The 17,918-nt window shown below is 40.5% G+C and overlaps 3 protein-coding genes across 3 annotated transcripts; all 3 read left to right on the top strand.

Moving 5' to 3' along the window:
• Positions 1-588: 588 nt before the first annotated feature.
• Positions 589-3,992, top strand: LOC145898553 (linear primary-alkylsulfatase-like). Its single transcript, XM_082987058.1, has 5 exons — positions 589-822; positions 1,263-1,388; positions 1,451-1,543; positions 1,862-2,041; positions 2,344-3,992. Exons 1-5 carry the CDS (start codon positions 591-593, stop codon positions 3,537-3,539), a joined length of 1,827 nt encoding a protein of 608 aa, XP_082843184.1. The 5' UTR covers positions 589-590; the 3' UTR covers positions 3,540-3,992.
• A 1,560-nt stretch (positions 3,993-5,552) lies between these two features.
• Positions 5,553-11,007, top strand: LOC145899098 (4-galactosyl-N-acetylglucosaminide 3-alpha-L-fucosyltransferase FUT6-like). The gene is made up of 8 exons (XM_082987815.1): positions 5,553-5,650; positions 5,752-5,850; positions 6,205-6,397; positions 6,759-6,947; positions 7,796-7,877; positions 8,126-8,313; positions 9,590-9,832; positions 10,106-11,007. Exons 1-8 carry the CDS (start codon positions 5,554-5,556, stop codon positions 10,323-10,325), a joined length of 1,311 nt encoding a protein of 436 aa, XP_082843941.1. The 5' UTR covers position 5,553; the 3' UTR covers positions 10,326-11,007.
• Positions 11,008-12,207: 1,200 nt separating this feature from the next.
• LOC145899199 (4-galactosyl-N-acetylglucosaminide 3-alpha-L-fucosyltransferase FUT6-like) lies at positions 12,208-17,554 on the top strand. Its single transcript, XM_082987928.1, has 8 exons — positions 12,208-12,275; positions 12,341-12,439; positions 12,792-12,984; positions 14,275-14,463; positions 15,497-15,578; positions 15,835-16,022; positions 16,178-16,420; positions 16,756-17,554. Exons 1-8 carry the CDS (start codon positions 12,245-12,247, stop codon positions 16,973-16,975), a joined length of 1,245 nt encoding a protein of 414 aa, XP_082844054.1. The 5' UTR covers positions 12,208-12,244; the 3' UTR covers positions 16,976-17,554.
• Positions 17,555-17,918: the final 364 nt, after the last annotated feature.

The raw sequence follows: 17,918 nt of genomic DNA, 5'->3' as shown, positions 1-17,918 counted from the left end.
TTGTGCAGTGGTATAAATGCAAAAAAAGGCTTTCGCAAAGCTTGGCCAGGTGTGGTTGACCTTGATAAAGTTACTTTTCCAGTGGATTGTAACAATCCAAGCAAGTTTTACCCTGAAATAACCTTCACCTCATAGGTTAGAGATAGACATTCTTGCATGCTATAGATTCCTTAACGTCTCACTTGGCTGACAGTTGTGACAGGGACTAATTTTGAAAAAGAGGTTCGCAGGACTGTGTGAGCTTGTGAAGGGTGTCACGTAGTAGCTTATTATTTTACCGACTCAGAACCAATTACCAACCCCACGAGGACTGGGGCACAATGAGGGCCAAACGTAACAAATCGCAAAGAAATTAAAAGTGTTTTCGTTAGTGCGCTTCACAGTGGTTCGTTTCTGTTGTTTAGTACCCAGTTTGATAGCCGATTGATCAACGTTGACCGAATGGTACCACAAAGTAGGAATATCTATGCCTGGCAGTCAAAAGCTGCACTTATGAGACCTTATAGCTGCACTGATAAGACCTTATAGGTTGACACAATGTGAACAACTGTCCGTAACTCTCAATTAAATCCTTTTCTTCAGGTAGTTTCATGGCAAGTAATTTGGCAAAGTTAGCTGTAGTTGTCATTTGTGCGGCCGTCGCTTGGCGTTGGTTGGGCGGCTCGCGTCCGCCACCCAGCGAGCGTGAAGTTAATCGCGTGGGGGCGCTGCAGAGTCTCATCGAACACTCGCGCAAGTTCGACAAGGAGAAGATCGTGAAGGTTACGGATGGAGTTTATGTAGCGATCGGTTACGCGCTGGCCAATATGATCATGCTCGAAGGTAAGATTTACCAAACTCTGTACAAATATGCGAAACATTGCTGACATTTAAAAGTACCTTTTTAAGGGGTGAAAGTAAACAAAAAAATTATGAAGCAAAGCGAAAGCTACGTCACACTAGAGTTCAAAACATAATTTCAGAGTTATGTCATTAATGTGGGCAAATTTGTTAAACAGTTTTTCATTTAAAAACATTATTAGCCCAATGTTGAGAAACATTTTATGAGGCCTAATGATCGCAAATAAGATATGATCCGATATTTCACAGTCTGCCACAGGTACCAAGTGTTTAAAATTCCAGAAATTTGGGCCCTTTTTTCCATTCTCCCCCAGGCGCGCATTGTAACACAAATGTCCGGCAAACTAAGTTTGGAAACCCTATGTCACACATTTGTTGTTGTTGTTGTTTGTAAAGCTTTCTCTGAATTGAATATCCCGCAGGAACCGATGGAATTATATTGGTTGACACCACGGAACACAGAGAACCGGCATTGAAAGCCTTCGCAGATTTCCGTAAGATTTCACAAAAACCATTGAAAGGAATCATCATAACCCACTTTCATTTGGGTAAAAACCACATAGCTTTGTTTGCGTCACAGAAGGCTTGGTGTTAAAACAACAGTGTTTAGATCACGTGGTTGGGGCGGTGACGTTGCTTGAACAACACCCAGGAACTCACATTTACATGCACGAAACTTCACAATTTGAATTGAGTCGATTTGGTGAGTTAAGATTTCTGGCATAGTGAGTTTATTCACTTGTTCGTATAACCTTTGTGTATGGAAAATGAAGGTCACACGTTTGTGTATATTTCGAACACTGTGTACGTTTAAACTAAAGGGAAGACCCATTTTTGGGTCAAGCTGATGTAAACGTAATCGTCTATAATATCGTTTTGCATCGACATTACGACTTTTGCGTAAAACGCGATAAAATTCTTTCTATTTTCTGTGCCACATTCCAGGTATTCTCCCCCATTTTACTGCTCTGCATTGGATGCAAAGATGGGAGTAACTGCATTTTTTTCCGTTGTCTTTTAGTGAAACTTGGGGAGATTAATTTCGCCCGGGCAAGTCGACAATTCGGGGTGTTTCTACAGCACGGGAAGGAAGCAATTAACAACGGGATTGGTCTGAAGCTGATGCAGGACCATAACATGATGTACGAAGCGGCAGAAGTCTCTCACACTTACAAGGACAGACAGAACTTCACCCTTGCAGGTACCACACACCTTTCTTTGTTAATCACTAATGGCTTCGATCCTACTCCAAACGGTGATTCTTCGTGAGGAAATCACTTTCACATATGCCCCTGACTCGATAACCTCTATAAGGTTTAATCAATGCCCATTCCATTTTATTTCTTGTTACATCTTATAACGCCAGCGACGGAACCAGAATAGGGCTTTGCTAGTCACTTTTTTATGTCATTTTCGTCGTACGTTGGACAAGAAGTCAGAGGGTGATACACAAATAATATGATCGAAATATTAATATACATTAGGTACATTTGTTTCGTTAAGGTATAAACTTTGAACTGATCCACACCCCCGGAGAGACGGACGACCAAACGACTGTGTGGCTTCCAGACAAGAAGGTGGTCATGCCGGCCGACAACATTTACGAGGCTTTTCCCAACCTTTACGCCATACGAGGATCTCCACCACGAAGCTGTGAAAGGTGGTACCGAAGTTTGGACAAGGTGCGAAACTTGGGGGCGCACCACATGGTACCTTCCCACACAAGACCCCTGAGCGGCAAAGAAGAGATCTATGACGTAATAACACATTATCGTGACGCGATACAGTTTGTCAACGACCAGACTATGAGGTTAATGAATATGGGATTAGGAGTCGACGAAATCGTGCAGAGAGTAAAACTTCCACCGAAGTTGAGAAACCATCCTTGGCTGCAGGAACATTACGGAACTGTGGCCTGGTCGGTTCGTAGTGTTTACGATTACTTTCTCGGCTGGTTCGATGGGGATCCGATTAATCTGAATCCTCTCAGCAAGGCAGAGCGCGCCTCCAAGTGGTCCAAACTACTGACAAGTGCTTCAAGTTTATCCGGCAACGAAAAAATGCTTGCCGAAGCCAAGAGAAGTTTAGAAGCGGCGAACAACGAACTTCAAACTTCCGGTACTTGCAAGCTGGACGAAATGCAGTGGTCACTCGAGGTTGCCAGTCTGTCTCACGAAGCAACTGCAGGTGACAAAACGTCACATGATGAGGCAAAATCGCTCTATGTCCGTGCTCTCAGGGGTCTCGCTTCGTGCACAACCAACGCCAACGCGAGGAACTATTACTTGACGTGTGTCAGGGAGGCAGAGTCCGGCCTCGAACTTAAAATGTCGAAAAGCTCGAAACGAGACTTGGTTTTATCGAAGCTGGAATTCGATGATCTCATGTCATTCATTCCGATCAGGTTTAAGGCTGACGAATGCGACAGCGATTTTACAGTTACTGTTGGAATGATTTTTACAGATACCGAAGAGTCATATTATTACACCATACGCCATTGCATTGTCGAGTACTTTCCAAATCCTGCCTTCCCGCCGCCTAGTGTCGATAGTACTCTTACAACATCGTCCGCTGTGTGGCGTCAGATGGTTGCTCGAGAAAGGAACCTGCTTTCGCTTTATGCGTCTGGAGAATTTACAATAGATGGAAGCTGGTTATCTTTCAAAGCTTTTATGTCTTTAATAGAGGCGTCGTTATAGCGAAACTTCACTTCATCGTTTTGAGCCAACACCCACTTCATTTTGAACGCTCCGCTCCATTTAGACGGAAAGGATGGAACGCATACTTGCAGTGTTGAAATAATTTGTCACCTGTAAGAACATATGGGTAGAGATCGTTGCCTTCTACAATTTTGTGGTTTCGTTTTGTCGCATCCGCTTCGCAACGTCAACGAAAAATCCTATTCATCGACTGGCCTTCCGGTCAGCACAAAACAATTTTCACCAGGATTTCTGCTTGCAGTAGCCTACGATAGTTGATTATGATTGGTTATGATAATTGATTTTAAATTTTATTTTATTTCCATTCATCAACGCAATGAATGTTAATGTGTTTATTGGTATTTATTTGATTTAATTGTTCACCTACATCGTGTGTTACTTCGTTCGTGTTTAGTTCAATCGTCAATCATTTACGTAGTTGTTTAAGCTAAGGCTACAACTTTGCTGCCGTTCAGGCTAAGGCGGTTGAGGTTAAGGCTACAATAAACCGTCACGCGGTGTTTCGTTTTATAGAGGTGGTCGCTTATCGTCTGTCGTCTCATCAGTCAAAGAGTATTAAGCGAAAGTAACTGAAAGCAGTTTAATTGCTACTTGTTGTTGTTTACACTAACCATTGCCGATGCACTTAGAACAACCGGCTTCAACCTGTCACAAGGTTGTTGAAATAATGCAGCGATGCTCTGAGTTGGAACTGAATAACAGAGCTGATGACGAAGTGATAAGATGTAGTAGAAAAGGTAGAAAAAGGAGTAGAAAAAGGTTCGTTTGTCTACTTTTAGACACCATTCTCAGTATCGCTGAAAAAATGGCAAAACGCTGTTTAAACGCAAAACAGAAGCACTTGTTTTAAAACAAGGATCAGCCTGGTTTGTTTGAAAGGAAAATGAATTTTGCCCTTCGGGCATCGTTGCAATTAAATAGAAAATATGTGAACTTGGTTACAGAAACCAACCAATGATGCCGTAGGGCAAAATGTATATTCCTTTTAAGCAAACCGGGCTGATCCTGTTTTCCAGGCAAGTGGTCTTTGTGTTTTTATATTCTTACGTAAATCGCAGTTATCGTTAGGCATTCGTATACAGTCTGTGATCCAATGTACAGTCTGTGATTTAATGTTTTTAGCAATACTGCAAAAAAGAAATATTGAAATATTGAATCCAAACCTTGTGAGACAAAAGACTCACTAAAGCTGGATTGCAGATCATCTTGGGCTTTAAAACCGTAATTTTACGGTTAGGCGTTAAAGTTAAAGATACAAAGGCATAAAAGTGTTATCCTTTGCAATGCCTTCCAGGCTTATACAACCTTAATATTTTCCATTGTGAAACAAGTGATGCGGAAAACGTCAGAACGAAACGATTTAGTTTTCTGTGACAGATATCTTGGTTTGTCGTCATCGTCCGTGAATCAATGCACATTGCGATTGCTTCAGTAGGACGATGTGTCAGTTAACGGTTCAGCGGAGATTGTCAGTCGCACAACGGAGGTTATATTGAAGTATTTTTTATTCAACAGCAGGAAACGTTTTTGTCACAATGGGATTGTTGCGAGAGCACAAGAGTTAGCCCTTAGATACGTCAGTTGCATTGCATTTATGTGCGTCAATATTTACTGAACGTTAGCAAACCTACTTGTTGACGTTGCATGTCTGAAGTCAGTGCAGCTGACGTGCGGCCGATAAACTACATAATGTCGTACTGATATAAGAAGAAGACACGAACGAAATAATGCAGACATGCTTGTGAGTGCATTTACATTCATCAAATGTAAAAAGTGCCAGAATTCTGTATTTTTCAACGTGCCAAGAGGTTCCTATTTTGAAGGCAGCTTCAGCTTGAAAACAAAAGGAGTTGTTAATAGTAATTGCTCTTCTGCCTGGCAGCAGGAATAGCACTATAAAAGGAATTATGTTATTGTACTATATCTTGAAAAAACGTTGCGTCCTATATCTCTGCTTTGGTTCATTTATGCTGAATTAACTCCCTTAGTCAACATGCCGCGTAGGTTTACTGTGTTCTTGTATGTCGGAATTTTGGGAGGAGTTTTTTACCTTGGTTGGATAAATGATGTTTGGTTTGCCCAACAATATGGTGAGTGCAATCTCTGGTAAAACAGCAACCGATTTTAAAAATTAAAACTAAATTGAACCCCCGAATCTGCTAGGGCTGTGAATGTGTCGTTATTTATTCAGATTTAACTTATTTTGATGAAAAACAAACCGTACCCATGGAAAAGACGATGAACCCAAAGACAACAACGACACCATGGCCTGCGCATGACCCCATAAAAGGTAATCTTGTGGAAAAGTGCAAAATAGTGATAATTAATCAGAACTAAAAAGCCAGAGCTTATAATTATGCTAAAAATGCTGAAGCAGGTGTTGTCTGTCTGCCTCTGTTCACTGTTGATAAACGCAATAGAGTTTGAAACGTCTGCTCCAAATTAAATAGCATATTAACCATGAAGTTTCTATTTGGACTGGTTCATCTCCAAGTTTTTTGCACGTAAATTATAATTAAATAATGCAAAGCAAAACAAAATTTAAAAATGTTTTGCTTTTATGAGGTAATTAAAAAATTCATGACTTCAGAGTTGTCGCATCGAGTTTTGTGGTGACAGAATACAAACGCGTTATACTTTGCAGAAAGACCAGTAATACTTCTATGGAATCCGACTTTTCCGAATCACAATTGGATTTTGCCGAACACCGACACCTGTGGGAATGGATGCGAATTGACGAACGACCAAAGTAGATTCAACGACAGTGACGCCGTGTTGTTCTGGATGGAGAAGACAACGCTTTTGGACAGCAGGGATCACCCGTACATGCGCTACAGGTGGAAACGCTTTATTTGGGATCTGATTGAAATTCAGAAATATCCCATAAATTTCTGATGTAATCTAGAAATGTTTGTCCCAATTAAATTTTCATCTATTCAGAGAAGTGTATTTTTTGATCGTATATACCTCTGGCACGTGAAGCTATTGCTTGATATGTTCAACCTCTTCAATTTCACACTCCTGACTTTAATAATGGTGTCCAAAAATCGATGAAAAATCCTACAAAGCCTTTATTTTAATGTAAAAGGAACACTACTATAGGGCACCTTAGAATTGAGTCTAATGAGCACATAAATATTTACCCAATATCGGAGTTGAATGTAATCGACTTTAATACTTTCATGCATTGTCACGCAGGCGTCCGAACCAGGTTTTCGCTTGGTGGTGTGGGGAGAGCGGTTGGTCAGTTAACAACTTCCATCGTCGTAATCTGCACGGTTACGAGAATTTCTACAACTGGTCAATGCACTACCGTTCCGATTCTGACGTCATAAACTCCCTGATGCCTCACAGCGCGAGAGATTGGTTCCTTCACAGAGTAGGGAGGTAACCATTACATGAAAAGTACCTTGAGACATAAACATGATTAAAACTGAGCCTCGACAGTGCAGCTAGTGACAGAGTATCGTCTTGGGGGTTATCCAGTTAAGTGAGCCTGGGTATTGTCATAGTTGTCGGTAAGCGACTGCACTCATGAGGGTTTTTGTAGGTCAAAACAATGCGAACTATGCTGTCGACGCGCCTAGCCAATGCTGACAGAGAAACCTCCCACCAAAATTCCACAACGACCACATATATTTCAAACCAAAGCCTGTTCGAAAAGCCCGAGTAAAATTTATATCTTGTGTTAGTAACAGGGTTGCGTTTGGCACATATTGCTCCTATGATATGAACAAATTATAAAATGTGGTAAATGAATGCAAAACAATGTGATAAATAGGACAAGCGCAAAACAGGGAAAAAAGGACACGTTCAATCGATAAGCTGTGGTTGCTCCTGCGGCATCGTCGTGTTGGTAGCAGTTCATGAAACGTCAATCTCTCTGAGACCGTCGTTAATGGAGTTGAAGCGGTCAATGTGGTGTTTTGAAAGTTTTGATTTTCCTTTAACTATTTGCAAAACCATTACCAGTATGTCTTGCACGCTGTGATTCGGCTTATAGTTTTAGCGATTCGGATATCAATTGTCACAAAATATCACATTCAAAAGCTTGATACAACCGAAAAAAATGTTGATGGTGGATCAAATTTTATTTCAAGATTCATTGAAACATAAGTACCGTAATCTTGACTATTATTCGAATTTGTCAGTAAAAATGCCAGTGACTATACGTGTGTATTTTTGCCATAGACTATCTAGTAGCAGTTTGAAGTTACCAAGTAGTTTTTTTTCAGGGGCAACGAGTCTTCGATTAATGAACTGCAGCAATACACGACAGAACATGAATTCGATTATATGTTTAATGTATTGATCAAGGTAAAGCATAATGTTTTTTTACATAAGACATAACTTGTCAATTCTGAGTATAAAGAGACTGGCCCATATTATTATTAACATTGTCATTTACTCAGAATTTTGGGGAAATCCGTGAGTTGTGTTCATAACTTGTCAAATTGTAGAAGTAAAACTACGTTTTATTTGTGCGATGTGAACCTTTGTGAACAGAAATCAAAAATTTTTCCACCTTATTATTCCCCCATAAATATATGTTGTTTTGTTTGCAGATCAAAACGGAAGGAGCAGCCTGGCTGGTAAGCGATTGTGACGTGGTCAAGGGCGCCGTCACGCGGATGAAATTTGCAAAGCGGATTACTAGTGAGGGTGGATATAAATTTGATATGTTCGGCGCTTGTGCGAAGAACAACCTTCCTTATGAACCACGGAAATATTTTAAGACTTTGCAGAAGTACAGGTAAGCGTAAGTCCGGCGAAACTAGGGTTATGACTCCATCGTGAGTGCTGTTAAAATTTATATTGCCAAAAAGAGGTTGTAAATATGAGCAGCGTGTCACGGGTTTTGGCCGAAAGGTTTTGTCACTGCCAGTGTGCAAAATAATTACGCTGAAAAAAAACGGCCCCGTTGTACAGAATGACATGATGGTTAAACAAAGTGGTCTGTATGCCTGGCTAACAACAGGTCTAGGGATGTGACAAGGAGGACCCGAACCCGAACCCGAACCCGAATAGATTCGCCGAATATGAGCACAGATTTCATATTCGTACGAACCCGAATATTGCGCAAGATTCGTATGCGAATATTTATCGACGCATAATATGATTGTGTGATACAACCGCCAAAGTTTTTGTCTTTTTCGCATGACCAATAACGGTAGCACACCGCTTATAACGCCACGAGAACTGGTGTAGTCGTTTTCGCTATTGGTTTATCACCACGATTGACCAAAACGTGGCAAAAATGCCGTTGCGATTGTATCAAAATCCTGATGGTCTAACATCGTATTGCAGTTCTGGGCGCTGCTCGTAGCACGGGTTTTCGTCACCAAAATACAGAAGCGCATTTGAAAACAAACGCACGGAAGTCCTGTGTAGTTGAAGATTATATTTGGTCAATCATGACATATCGGCCAATCAAAGTATCTTTTTTCCTAAACACTAGCGGTAAAGGCCACTGTTCGTCTGAGATATAGTATAGACTCGGTTGTTGGTTTCCAAAAGTTTATTAAACTTTGCAGAAATCAACTGGATGCAATTTATTTGTCGTATGATAGCAAAACAATAGTTGGTGAAGCAACATACTTTTGCACGTGATGCAAACGACCAACTATTATTGACGTCACACTTACATGCGAATATATTCGGCTTCGCACGAATAATGTTTCGAATTATTCGGATTCGCACGAACCCGAATCTTTGTCCATTTGGCACATCACTAAACAGGACCATCAGACTTTAATTCTTGGGCAAGTATAAACTAGTCTCAAAATCTATTGTAATTCTGTAGCAACCTTTTCGATTGTAATCTCAAACATCACCGATAGCGATTATTTTTCGTCGCAAAATCTTTCCGACTTTTCGAATGCTTGGTTTGCGGTGAACATTTTAATTTGAGCATTTTATGTGGGAAGCAGTGTTCCCCAAACTGGAACCAAACAACCGACTTTGGATTGCTTTGAATGCAACCACCCTTGACTTAACATTGATGTAAAACAGAAACCTTGTATCGGCAGATTCTACTTTGCCTTTGAAAACACATTCAAGTGCAAAGATTACATCACAGAGAAGTTCTGGTACAATGCATTGTACGCCGGGACTGTCCCTGTAGTGTTTGGCTTGGATAAAGCCAACGTCGAAAGATTAGCCCCTCCAAATTCCTTCATACATTTGGAAGATTTTGACAACGATCCGAAACAACTTGCTGACTACCTGAGAAAACTTGAGACAGATGATGTTGCGTATAAGGAATATTTCAGGTATTTCTGTCTGATTTAAATATGGCAAAATATATATGTATATTGGCAACATACATGCTTCTTTAAGGGCAAATTTTAGGAATGTTACCAACAGCCTTTGAACTCATTAGAAATCACATAGTTCGTTTATCTTAATACAAGGTCTTAGTTTGATATATGTGTATTTCGCCTGCTTATGATCAGTGCAGGAGTTTCCAATAGCATAGACTTTCATCTGATAATAACCAATATTGTTGTTTTTTGGCTAAAATCAACATGTTAACCAATCTACAGGTGGTGGACGATGCCCGGCTTTTACCCGATTTTTAATTTCCGCGAGGGAGCGGTAGAGGGCGATCACGTGTCCAACGTATTCGCGGACTTCCAAGTGATGGGATTCTGTCATCTTTGTAAAAAACTACGAAACGGGGATCACCTCACATCTCGAAAAGTGATCCCGGATATATGGCAGGATTTTTTCGGCAAGGAGGTCGAAGCGTGTTACCAACCTTAGATAACCTTGGTTGTTCTCATTCGTTGACTATCAAGGTTCTAAGCTTCTGTGCCTTTAAACCCTTTCCTTTACTGCAGTTTTGATCCTAACACGGCACTTCCGATGCACCCACCATGAAATAATCTTGACGTTTTTTTTCATGTTTATAATTGTCAGTCGCAGGAGACTGATATAACTTTTTATTTGCCTCCATTATTATGAAAAAATCCATTTTTTTAAAATGCGAATTGGCTACGCGACGCCATTGAACCTTGAAACGAAAAACACACGAACAGTTTGAGAAACACTGCTGTAAAGAACGCTATCTACAATATCTAATCATTTTATTTTGAACAAGAAACTTCCACGCACTTAAACAATAGGTACTTATGCAGAAATGCCGAGACTTGTCGAAAAGGGCACCCATTTCTTGATGGTAAGTATATTGTTCGACATTTGATGGTTCCCTGCCGCTAGCAAACCCGTTGTGCAATACATTAGAATGTGTTAATGAGGAAATAATCACGCCCGCCTCAGGTTACGCAGCCGTTATTAATTGCGCCTTCCAAACTATTTCCGTCAATGCTTCTTGGCGCAACCCCAAAATATTCTAAACATTCACCAACACAAGCGATGATTGCAAGAAAAACAAGCAGTGTACATTATCTTGGGTAACTGCAAGCTCACGAAAACGTTACATGCAAAGGTTTTGTTGTAGCGATCCGAAGTATTTATAACCATTTGCAGATCACTGCTTTAAAAAAGAAACAATCAATGCCATAAAGTCGCAATTTTATTTGCAAATATCGACGTTTCGGTTGCCATGCAGCAGCCTTCGTCATATGCAAGTACATTCTGGTGAAGGCTGCTGCATAGCAACCGAAACGTTGATATTTTTAATGTTATTGCTTTTTGTATTGATAATATACCTGGCAAAATGTAGCAGTATGTACACGAGTAGAAAAAGGTTTGTTTGTCTACTTTTAGACACCATTCTCAGTATCGCTGAAAAAAATGGCAAAACGCTGTTTAAACGCAAAACAGAAGCACTTGTTTTAAAACAAGGATCAGCATGGTTTGTTTAAAAGGAAAATGCATTTTGCCCTTCGGGCATCGTTGCAAGTGAACTTGGTTACAGAAACCAACCAATGATGCCGTAGGGCGAAATGTATATTCCTTTTAAGCAAACCGGGCTGATCCTGTTTTCCAAGCAAGTGGTCTTCGTGTTTTTATATTCTTACGTATATCGCAGATATCTTGGTTTGTCGTCATCGTCCGTGAATCAATCCACATTGCAATTGCTTCAGTATAGAACGATGTGTCACGGTTCATCGGAGATTGTCAGTCGCACAACGGAAGTTATATTGAAGTATTTTCCATTCAACGGCAGGAAACGTTTTTGTCACAAAGGGATTGTTGCGAGAGCACAAGAGTTAGCCCTTAGATACGTCAGTTGCATTGCATTTATGTGCGTCAATATTTACTGAACGTTAGCAAACCTACTTGTTGACGTTGCATGTCTGAAGTCAGTGCAGTTGACGTGCAGCCGATAAACTACATAATGTCGTACTGATATAAGAAGAAGACACGAACGAAATAATGCAGACATGCTTGTGAGTGCATTTACATTCATCAAATGTTATGTAACACAAAAGTGCCAGAATTCTGTATTTTTCAACGTGTCAAGAGGTTCCTATTTTGAAGGCAGCTTCAGCTTGAAAACAAAAGGAGTTGTTAATAGGAATTGCTCTTCTGCCTGGCAGCAGGAATAGCACTATAAAAGGAATTATGTTATTGTACTATATCTTGAAAAAACGTTGTGTCGTTTATCTCTGCTTTGGTTCATTTATGTTGAATTAACTCCCTTAGTCAACATGCTGCGTAGGTTTACTGTGTTCTTGTATGTCGGAATTTTGGGGGGAGTTTTTTACCTTGGTTGGATGAATGATGTTTGGTTTGCCCAACAATATGGTGAGTGCAATCTCTGGTAAAAACAGCGATCTGCTAGGGCTGTGAATGTGTCGTTATTTCTTCAGATTTAACTTATTTTGATGAAAAACAAACCATACCCATAGAAGAGACGATGACCCCAAGGACAACAACGACACCATGGCCTTCGCATGACCCCATAAAAGGTCAGCTTGAAAAAAAGTGCAAAATAGTGATAATTAATCAGAACTGAAAAGACAGAGCTAATATGCTAAAAATGCTGAAGCAGATGTTGTCTGTCTGCTTCTGTGCACTGTTGATGAACGCAGTAGAGTTTGAAACGTCTGCTCCAAATTGGTTAGCATATTAGCCTTGGATTTTGAATTCAGACCGGTTTATTTCCAAGTTTTTTGCACGTGAATTATAATTAAATAATGCAAAGCAAAACAAAATTAAACACAACGTTTTGCTTTTATGAGGTAATTAAAAAATTCATGACTTCAGAGTTGTCGCATCGAGTTTTGTGGCGGCAGAAAACAAACGCGTTATACTTTGCAGAAAGACCAGTAATACTTCTATGGAATCCGACGTTTCCCAACCACAATTGGATTTTGCCGAACACCGACACCTGTGGGAATGGATGCGAATTGACGAACGACCGAAGTAGATTCAACGACAGTGACGCCGTGTTGTTCTGGATGGAGAAGACAACGCTTTCGGACAGCAGGGATCACCCGTACATGCGCTACAGGTAGAAACGCTTCATTTGAAATCTGATTGAAATCTGACAGAAAAATCCCATAAATTTTTGATGTAATGGAGAAATGTTTGTCCCAATCAGGTTTACATCTATATAGAGAAGTGTATTGTTTAATCGCATTACCTCTGGCACGTGAAGCTATTGCTTGATATGTTCAACCTCTTCACTTTCACACTCTTGACTTTAATAATGGTGTCCAAAAATCGATGAAAAATCCTACAAAGCCTTTATTTTTTTTAATGCAAAAATTGGAACACTACTATAGGACACAAGGTTCACAGGCTTCGCAGCCAAGGCATTGCAGCCAAGCTGGATCAGCCACCTTTCACGACAAGTCCGGGCGAGATCTGAAAAATCAAGCTTCCGGTGAGATTTGAACTCACGACCTTGGGCTAACCAGGCCCAACGCTCTACCAAAGCTACAGGAGCTCAGTGGCTTCACGGGGTATATTGTGGCCAAGGTACACGGGTGCGCAAGCGCACAACTTGTCAGGCGACCTTCACATGCGTAGAGGATGTCTACCACCGTAATCAGACAACGCAGAAGTAATGCCATGCTTACGCATAGCTAGGTGGGATCGCCCCACTGCGCAGGCCGTGAGTTCAAACCTCACCGGAAGCTTGATTTTTCAGATCTCGCTCCAATTTGTCGGGAAAAGTGGCTGATCCAGCTTGGCTGCAATGCCTTGGCTGCGAAGCCTGTGAACCTTATGATCAGAATATTAGAGCTGTGATCGCCAAATATAAAGGGCCTGCGCAGTGGGGCGATCCCGCCTTGCTATGCGTAAGCATGGCATTACTTCTGCGTTGTCTGATTACGGTGGTGGAGATCCTCTACGCATGTGAAGGTCGCCTGACAAGTTGTGCGCTTGCGCACCAGTGTCTTGGCCACAATATACCACGTGAAGCCACTGAGCTCCTGTAGCTCAGTTTGTAGAGCGTTGGGCCTGGTTAGCCCAGGGTCGTGAGTTCAAACCTAACCGGGAGCTTGATTTTTCAGATCTCGCTCCGACTTGTCGGAAAATGTGGCTGATCCAGCTTGGCTGCAATGCCTTGGCGGCGAAGCCTGTGAACCTTATGATCAGAATATTAGAGCTGTGATCGCCAAATATAAAGGGCTTGCGCATTGGGGCGATCCCGCCTTGCTATGCGTAAGCATGGCATTACTTCTGCGTTGTACTATAGGACACCTTAGGATTGAGTCTAATGAACACATAAATATTTACCCAATATAGGAGTTGAATATAATCGACTTTAACACTTTCACGCATTGTCACGCAGGCGTCCAAACCAAGTTTTCGCTTGGTGGTGTGGGGAGAGCGGTTGGTCAGTTAACAACTTCCATCGTCGTAATCTGCACGGTTACGAGAATTTCTACAACTGGTCAATGCACTACCGTTCCGATTCTGACGTCATAAACTCCCTGATGCCTCACAGCGCGAGAGATTGGTTCCTTCACAGAGTAGGGAGGTAACCACAAGACTGAAAGTACCTTGAGACATAAACATGATTAAAACTGAGCCACGACAGTGCAGCTAGTGACAGAGTATCGTCTTGGGGGTTATCCAGTTAAGTGTGCCTGGGTATTGTCATAGTTGTCAGTCAACGACTGCACTGATGAGGGTTTTTGTAGGTCAAAACAATGCGAACTATGCTGTCGACATGTCTGTAAGTGTCAAGTAATGCAAATTATCTTAGAAAACAAAATGTTATTCGACATCAACACATAAACGTAACATTCAAGTTTCTGTAACCACAAATTAGAAATAACGTTACGTAGCGAATTTAAAGCTTCACAAATCGCATATTGAGCGTCAGGGGTTGTGTGCCTAGCGTAACACGACCCAAACGCGCCTACCCGATGCTGATAGTGAAACCTCCCACCAAAATTCCACAACGACCACATATATTTCAAACCAAAGCCTGTTCGAAAAATCCGAGTAAAATTTATATCTTGTGTGAGTAACAGGGTTGCGTTTGGCACATACTGCTCCTATGATATGAACAAATTATAAAATGTGGTAAATGAATGCAAAACAATGTGATAAATAGAACAAGCGCAAAACAAGGGAAAAAGGGCACGTTCAAACGAGCTGTGGTTGCTCCTGCAACATCGTCGTGTTGATAGCAGTTCATGAAACGTCAATCTCTCTGAGATCGCCGTTAATGGAGTTGAAGCGGTCAATATGGTGTTTTGGAAGTTTTGATTTTCCTTTAACTTTTTTCAAAACCATTACCAGTATGTCTTGCACGCTGTGATTCGGCTTATAGTTTTTGCGATTCGGATATCAATTGTTACAAAATATCACATTCAAAAGCTTGATACAACCGAAAAAATTGTTGATGGTGGATCAAATTTTATTTCAAGATTCATTTAGACATAAGTATCGCAATCTTGACTATTATTCGAATTTGTCAGTAAAAATGCTCATGACTTTACGTGTGTATTTTTGCCATAGACTATCTAGTATCAGTTTGAAGTTACCCAGTAGTTTTTTTTCAGGGGCAACGAGTCTTCGATTAATGAACTGCAGCAATACACGACAGAACAGGAATTCGATTATATGTTTAATGTATTGATCAAGGTAAAGCATAATGTTTTTTTTTACATAAGACATAACTTTTCAATTCTGAGTATAAAGAGACTGACCCGGATTGTTATTAACATTGTCATTTACTCAGAATTATGAGGAAATCCGTGAGTTGTGTTCATAACTTGTCAAATTGTAGAAATAAAACTACGTTTTATTTGTGCGATGTGAACCTTTGTGAACAGAAATCAAAAATTTTGTTTTTTCCACCTTATTGTTCCCCCTTAAATATATGTTGTTTTGTTTGCAGAATAAAACGAAAGGAGCAGCCTGGCTGGTAAGCGATTGTGACGTGGTCAAGGGCGCCGTCACGCGGATGAAATTTGCAAAGCGGATTACTAGTGAGGGTGGATATAAATTTGATATGTTCGGCGCTTGTGCGAAGAAGAACCTTCCTTATGAACCACGAAAATATTTTAAGACTTTGCAGAAGTACAGGTAAGCGTAAGTCCGGCGAAACTAGGGTTATGACTTTATCGCAAGTGCTGTTAAAAGTTTATATTGCTAAAAAAAGGTTGGACTTTGGATTGCTTTGAATGCAACCACCCTTGACTTAGCAACATTGGTGTGAAACAGAAACCTTGTATCGGCAGATTCTACTTTGCCTTTGAAAACACATTCAAGTGCAAAGATTACATCACAGAGAAGTTCTGGTACAATGCATTGTACGCCGGGACTGTCCCTGTAGTGTTTGGCTTGGATAAAGCCAACGTCGAGAGATTAGCCCCTCCAAATTCCTTCATACATTTGGAAGATTTCGACAACGATCCGAAACGACTTGCTGACTACCTGAGAAAACTTGAGACAAATGATGTTGCGTACAAGGAATATTTCAGGTATTTCTGTCTGATTTAAATATGGCGAAATATATATGTATATTGGCAACATACATGTTCCTTTAAGGGCAAATTTTAGGGATGGGGCCAACATCCTTTGTATGATCTCAGTAGAAATTCTAAGTCGTTTATCTTAATACAAGGTCGTAGTTTGATATATATGTTCAGTAATTAAAAGTAGTATGCCTGGCAGCATCAGCAACAAACTATTGATATATGTGCATTTCGCCTGCTTATGATCAGTGCAGGAGTTTTCAATAGCATAGACTTTCATCTAATAATGAGCAATATTGTTGTTATTTTTTGCTAAAATCAACATGTTAACCAATCTACAGGTGGTGGACGATGCCCGGCTTTTACCCGATTTTTAATTTCCGCGAGGGAGCGGTAGAGGGCGATCACGTGTCCAACGTATTCGCGGACTTCCAAGTGATGGGATTCTGTCATCTTTGTAAAAAACTACGAAACGGGGATCACCTCACATCTCGAAAAGTGATCCCGGATATATGGCAGGATTTTTTCGGCAGGGAGGTCGAAGCGTGTTACCAACCTTAGATAACTTTCGTTGTTCTCATTCGTTCACTATCAAGGTTCTAAACTTCTGTGCCTTTAAACCCTTTCCTTTACTGCAGTTTTGATCCTAACACGGCACTTCCGATGCACCCACCATGAAATAATCTTGACGTTTTTTTTTCATGTTTATAATTGTCAGTCGCAGGAGACCGATAAAACTTTTTATTTGCCTCCATTATTATGAAAAAATCCATATTTTTGAAATGCGAATTGGTTACGCGACGCCATTGAACTTTGAAACGACACACACGAACAGTTTAAGAAACACTGCTGTAAAGAACGCTATCTACAATAACTAATCATTTTATTTTGAACAAGAAACTTCCACGCACTCAAACAATAGGTACCTATGTAGAAATGCCGAGGCTCGTCGAGTCGGGCACTCATTTCTTGCTGGTAAGTATATTGTTCGACATTCGATGGTTCCCTGCTGCTAGTAAACCCGCTGTGTACGTTTTCTGGCTAGTGAATTTAAATGCATTTGCCACTGTACTGTTCCGTCTATTGACATGCCTGCATTTTTTCAAGTTTGATGAATGTCTTTGACACTAAACGTGCTTAATTTTTGATATGTTGTGTCCCATTCAAGTAATCCATCGCTCGATCGCTTTGCATTAGTTTTTGATAAAACCTTTAGTTTTACAGCCATCGCAGACATGGCTTCGCATACAAGCTGGATCAGCCACTTTTTCCTGACAAGTCGGAGCGAGATCTGAAAAATTAAACCAAAGATAAATCAATTTTATTACTGAGTTTTATTAAATCCATTAAGAAATAATTATTTTGGTGGAAATCGACTTCCATACATTTGTCGCCTGTTTTAGTTTAAACTTTTTTATTGTAACAAAAACACAACATACACAAAGGTAGAAAAGTATGAACCAATAAAATTATTAGGGCGATTAGCAGAATGTGCAATACATTA

The sequence above is a fragment of the Ascidia mentula genome, chromosome 4 (assembly GCF_947561715.1).
Source record: "Ascidia mentula chromosome 4, kaAscMent1.1, whole genome shotgun sequence".
Classification (NCBI taxonomy): domain Eukaryota; kingdom Metazoa; phylum Chordata; class Ascidiacea; order Phlebobranchia; family Ascidiidae; genus Ascidia; species Ascidia mentula.
The sequence above is the reverse complement of the archived record's forward strand: the minus strand, read 5'-3'. Positions and strand labels throughout refer to the sequence as shown.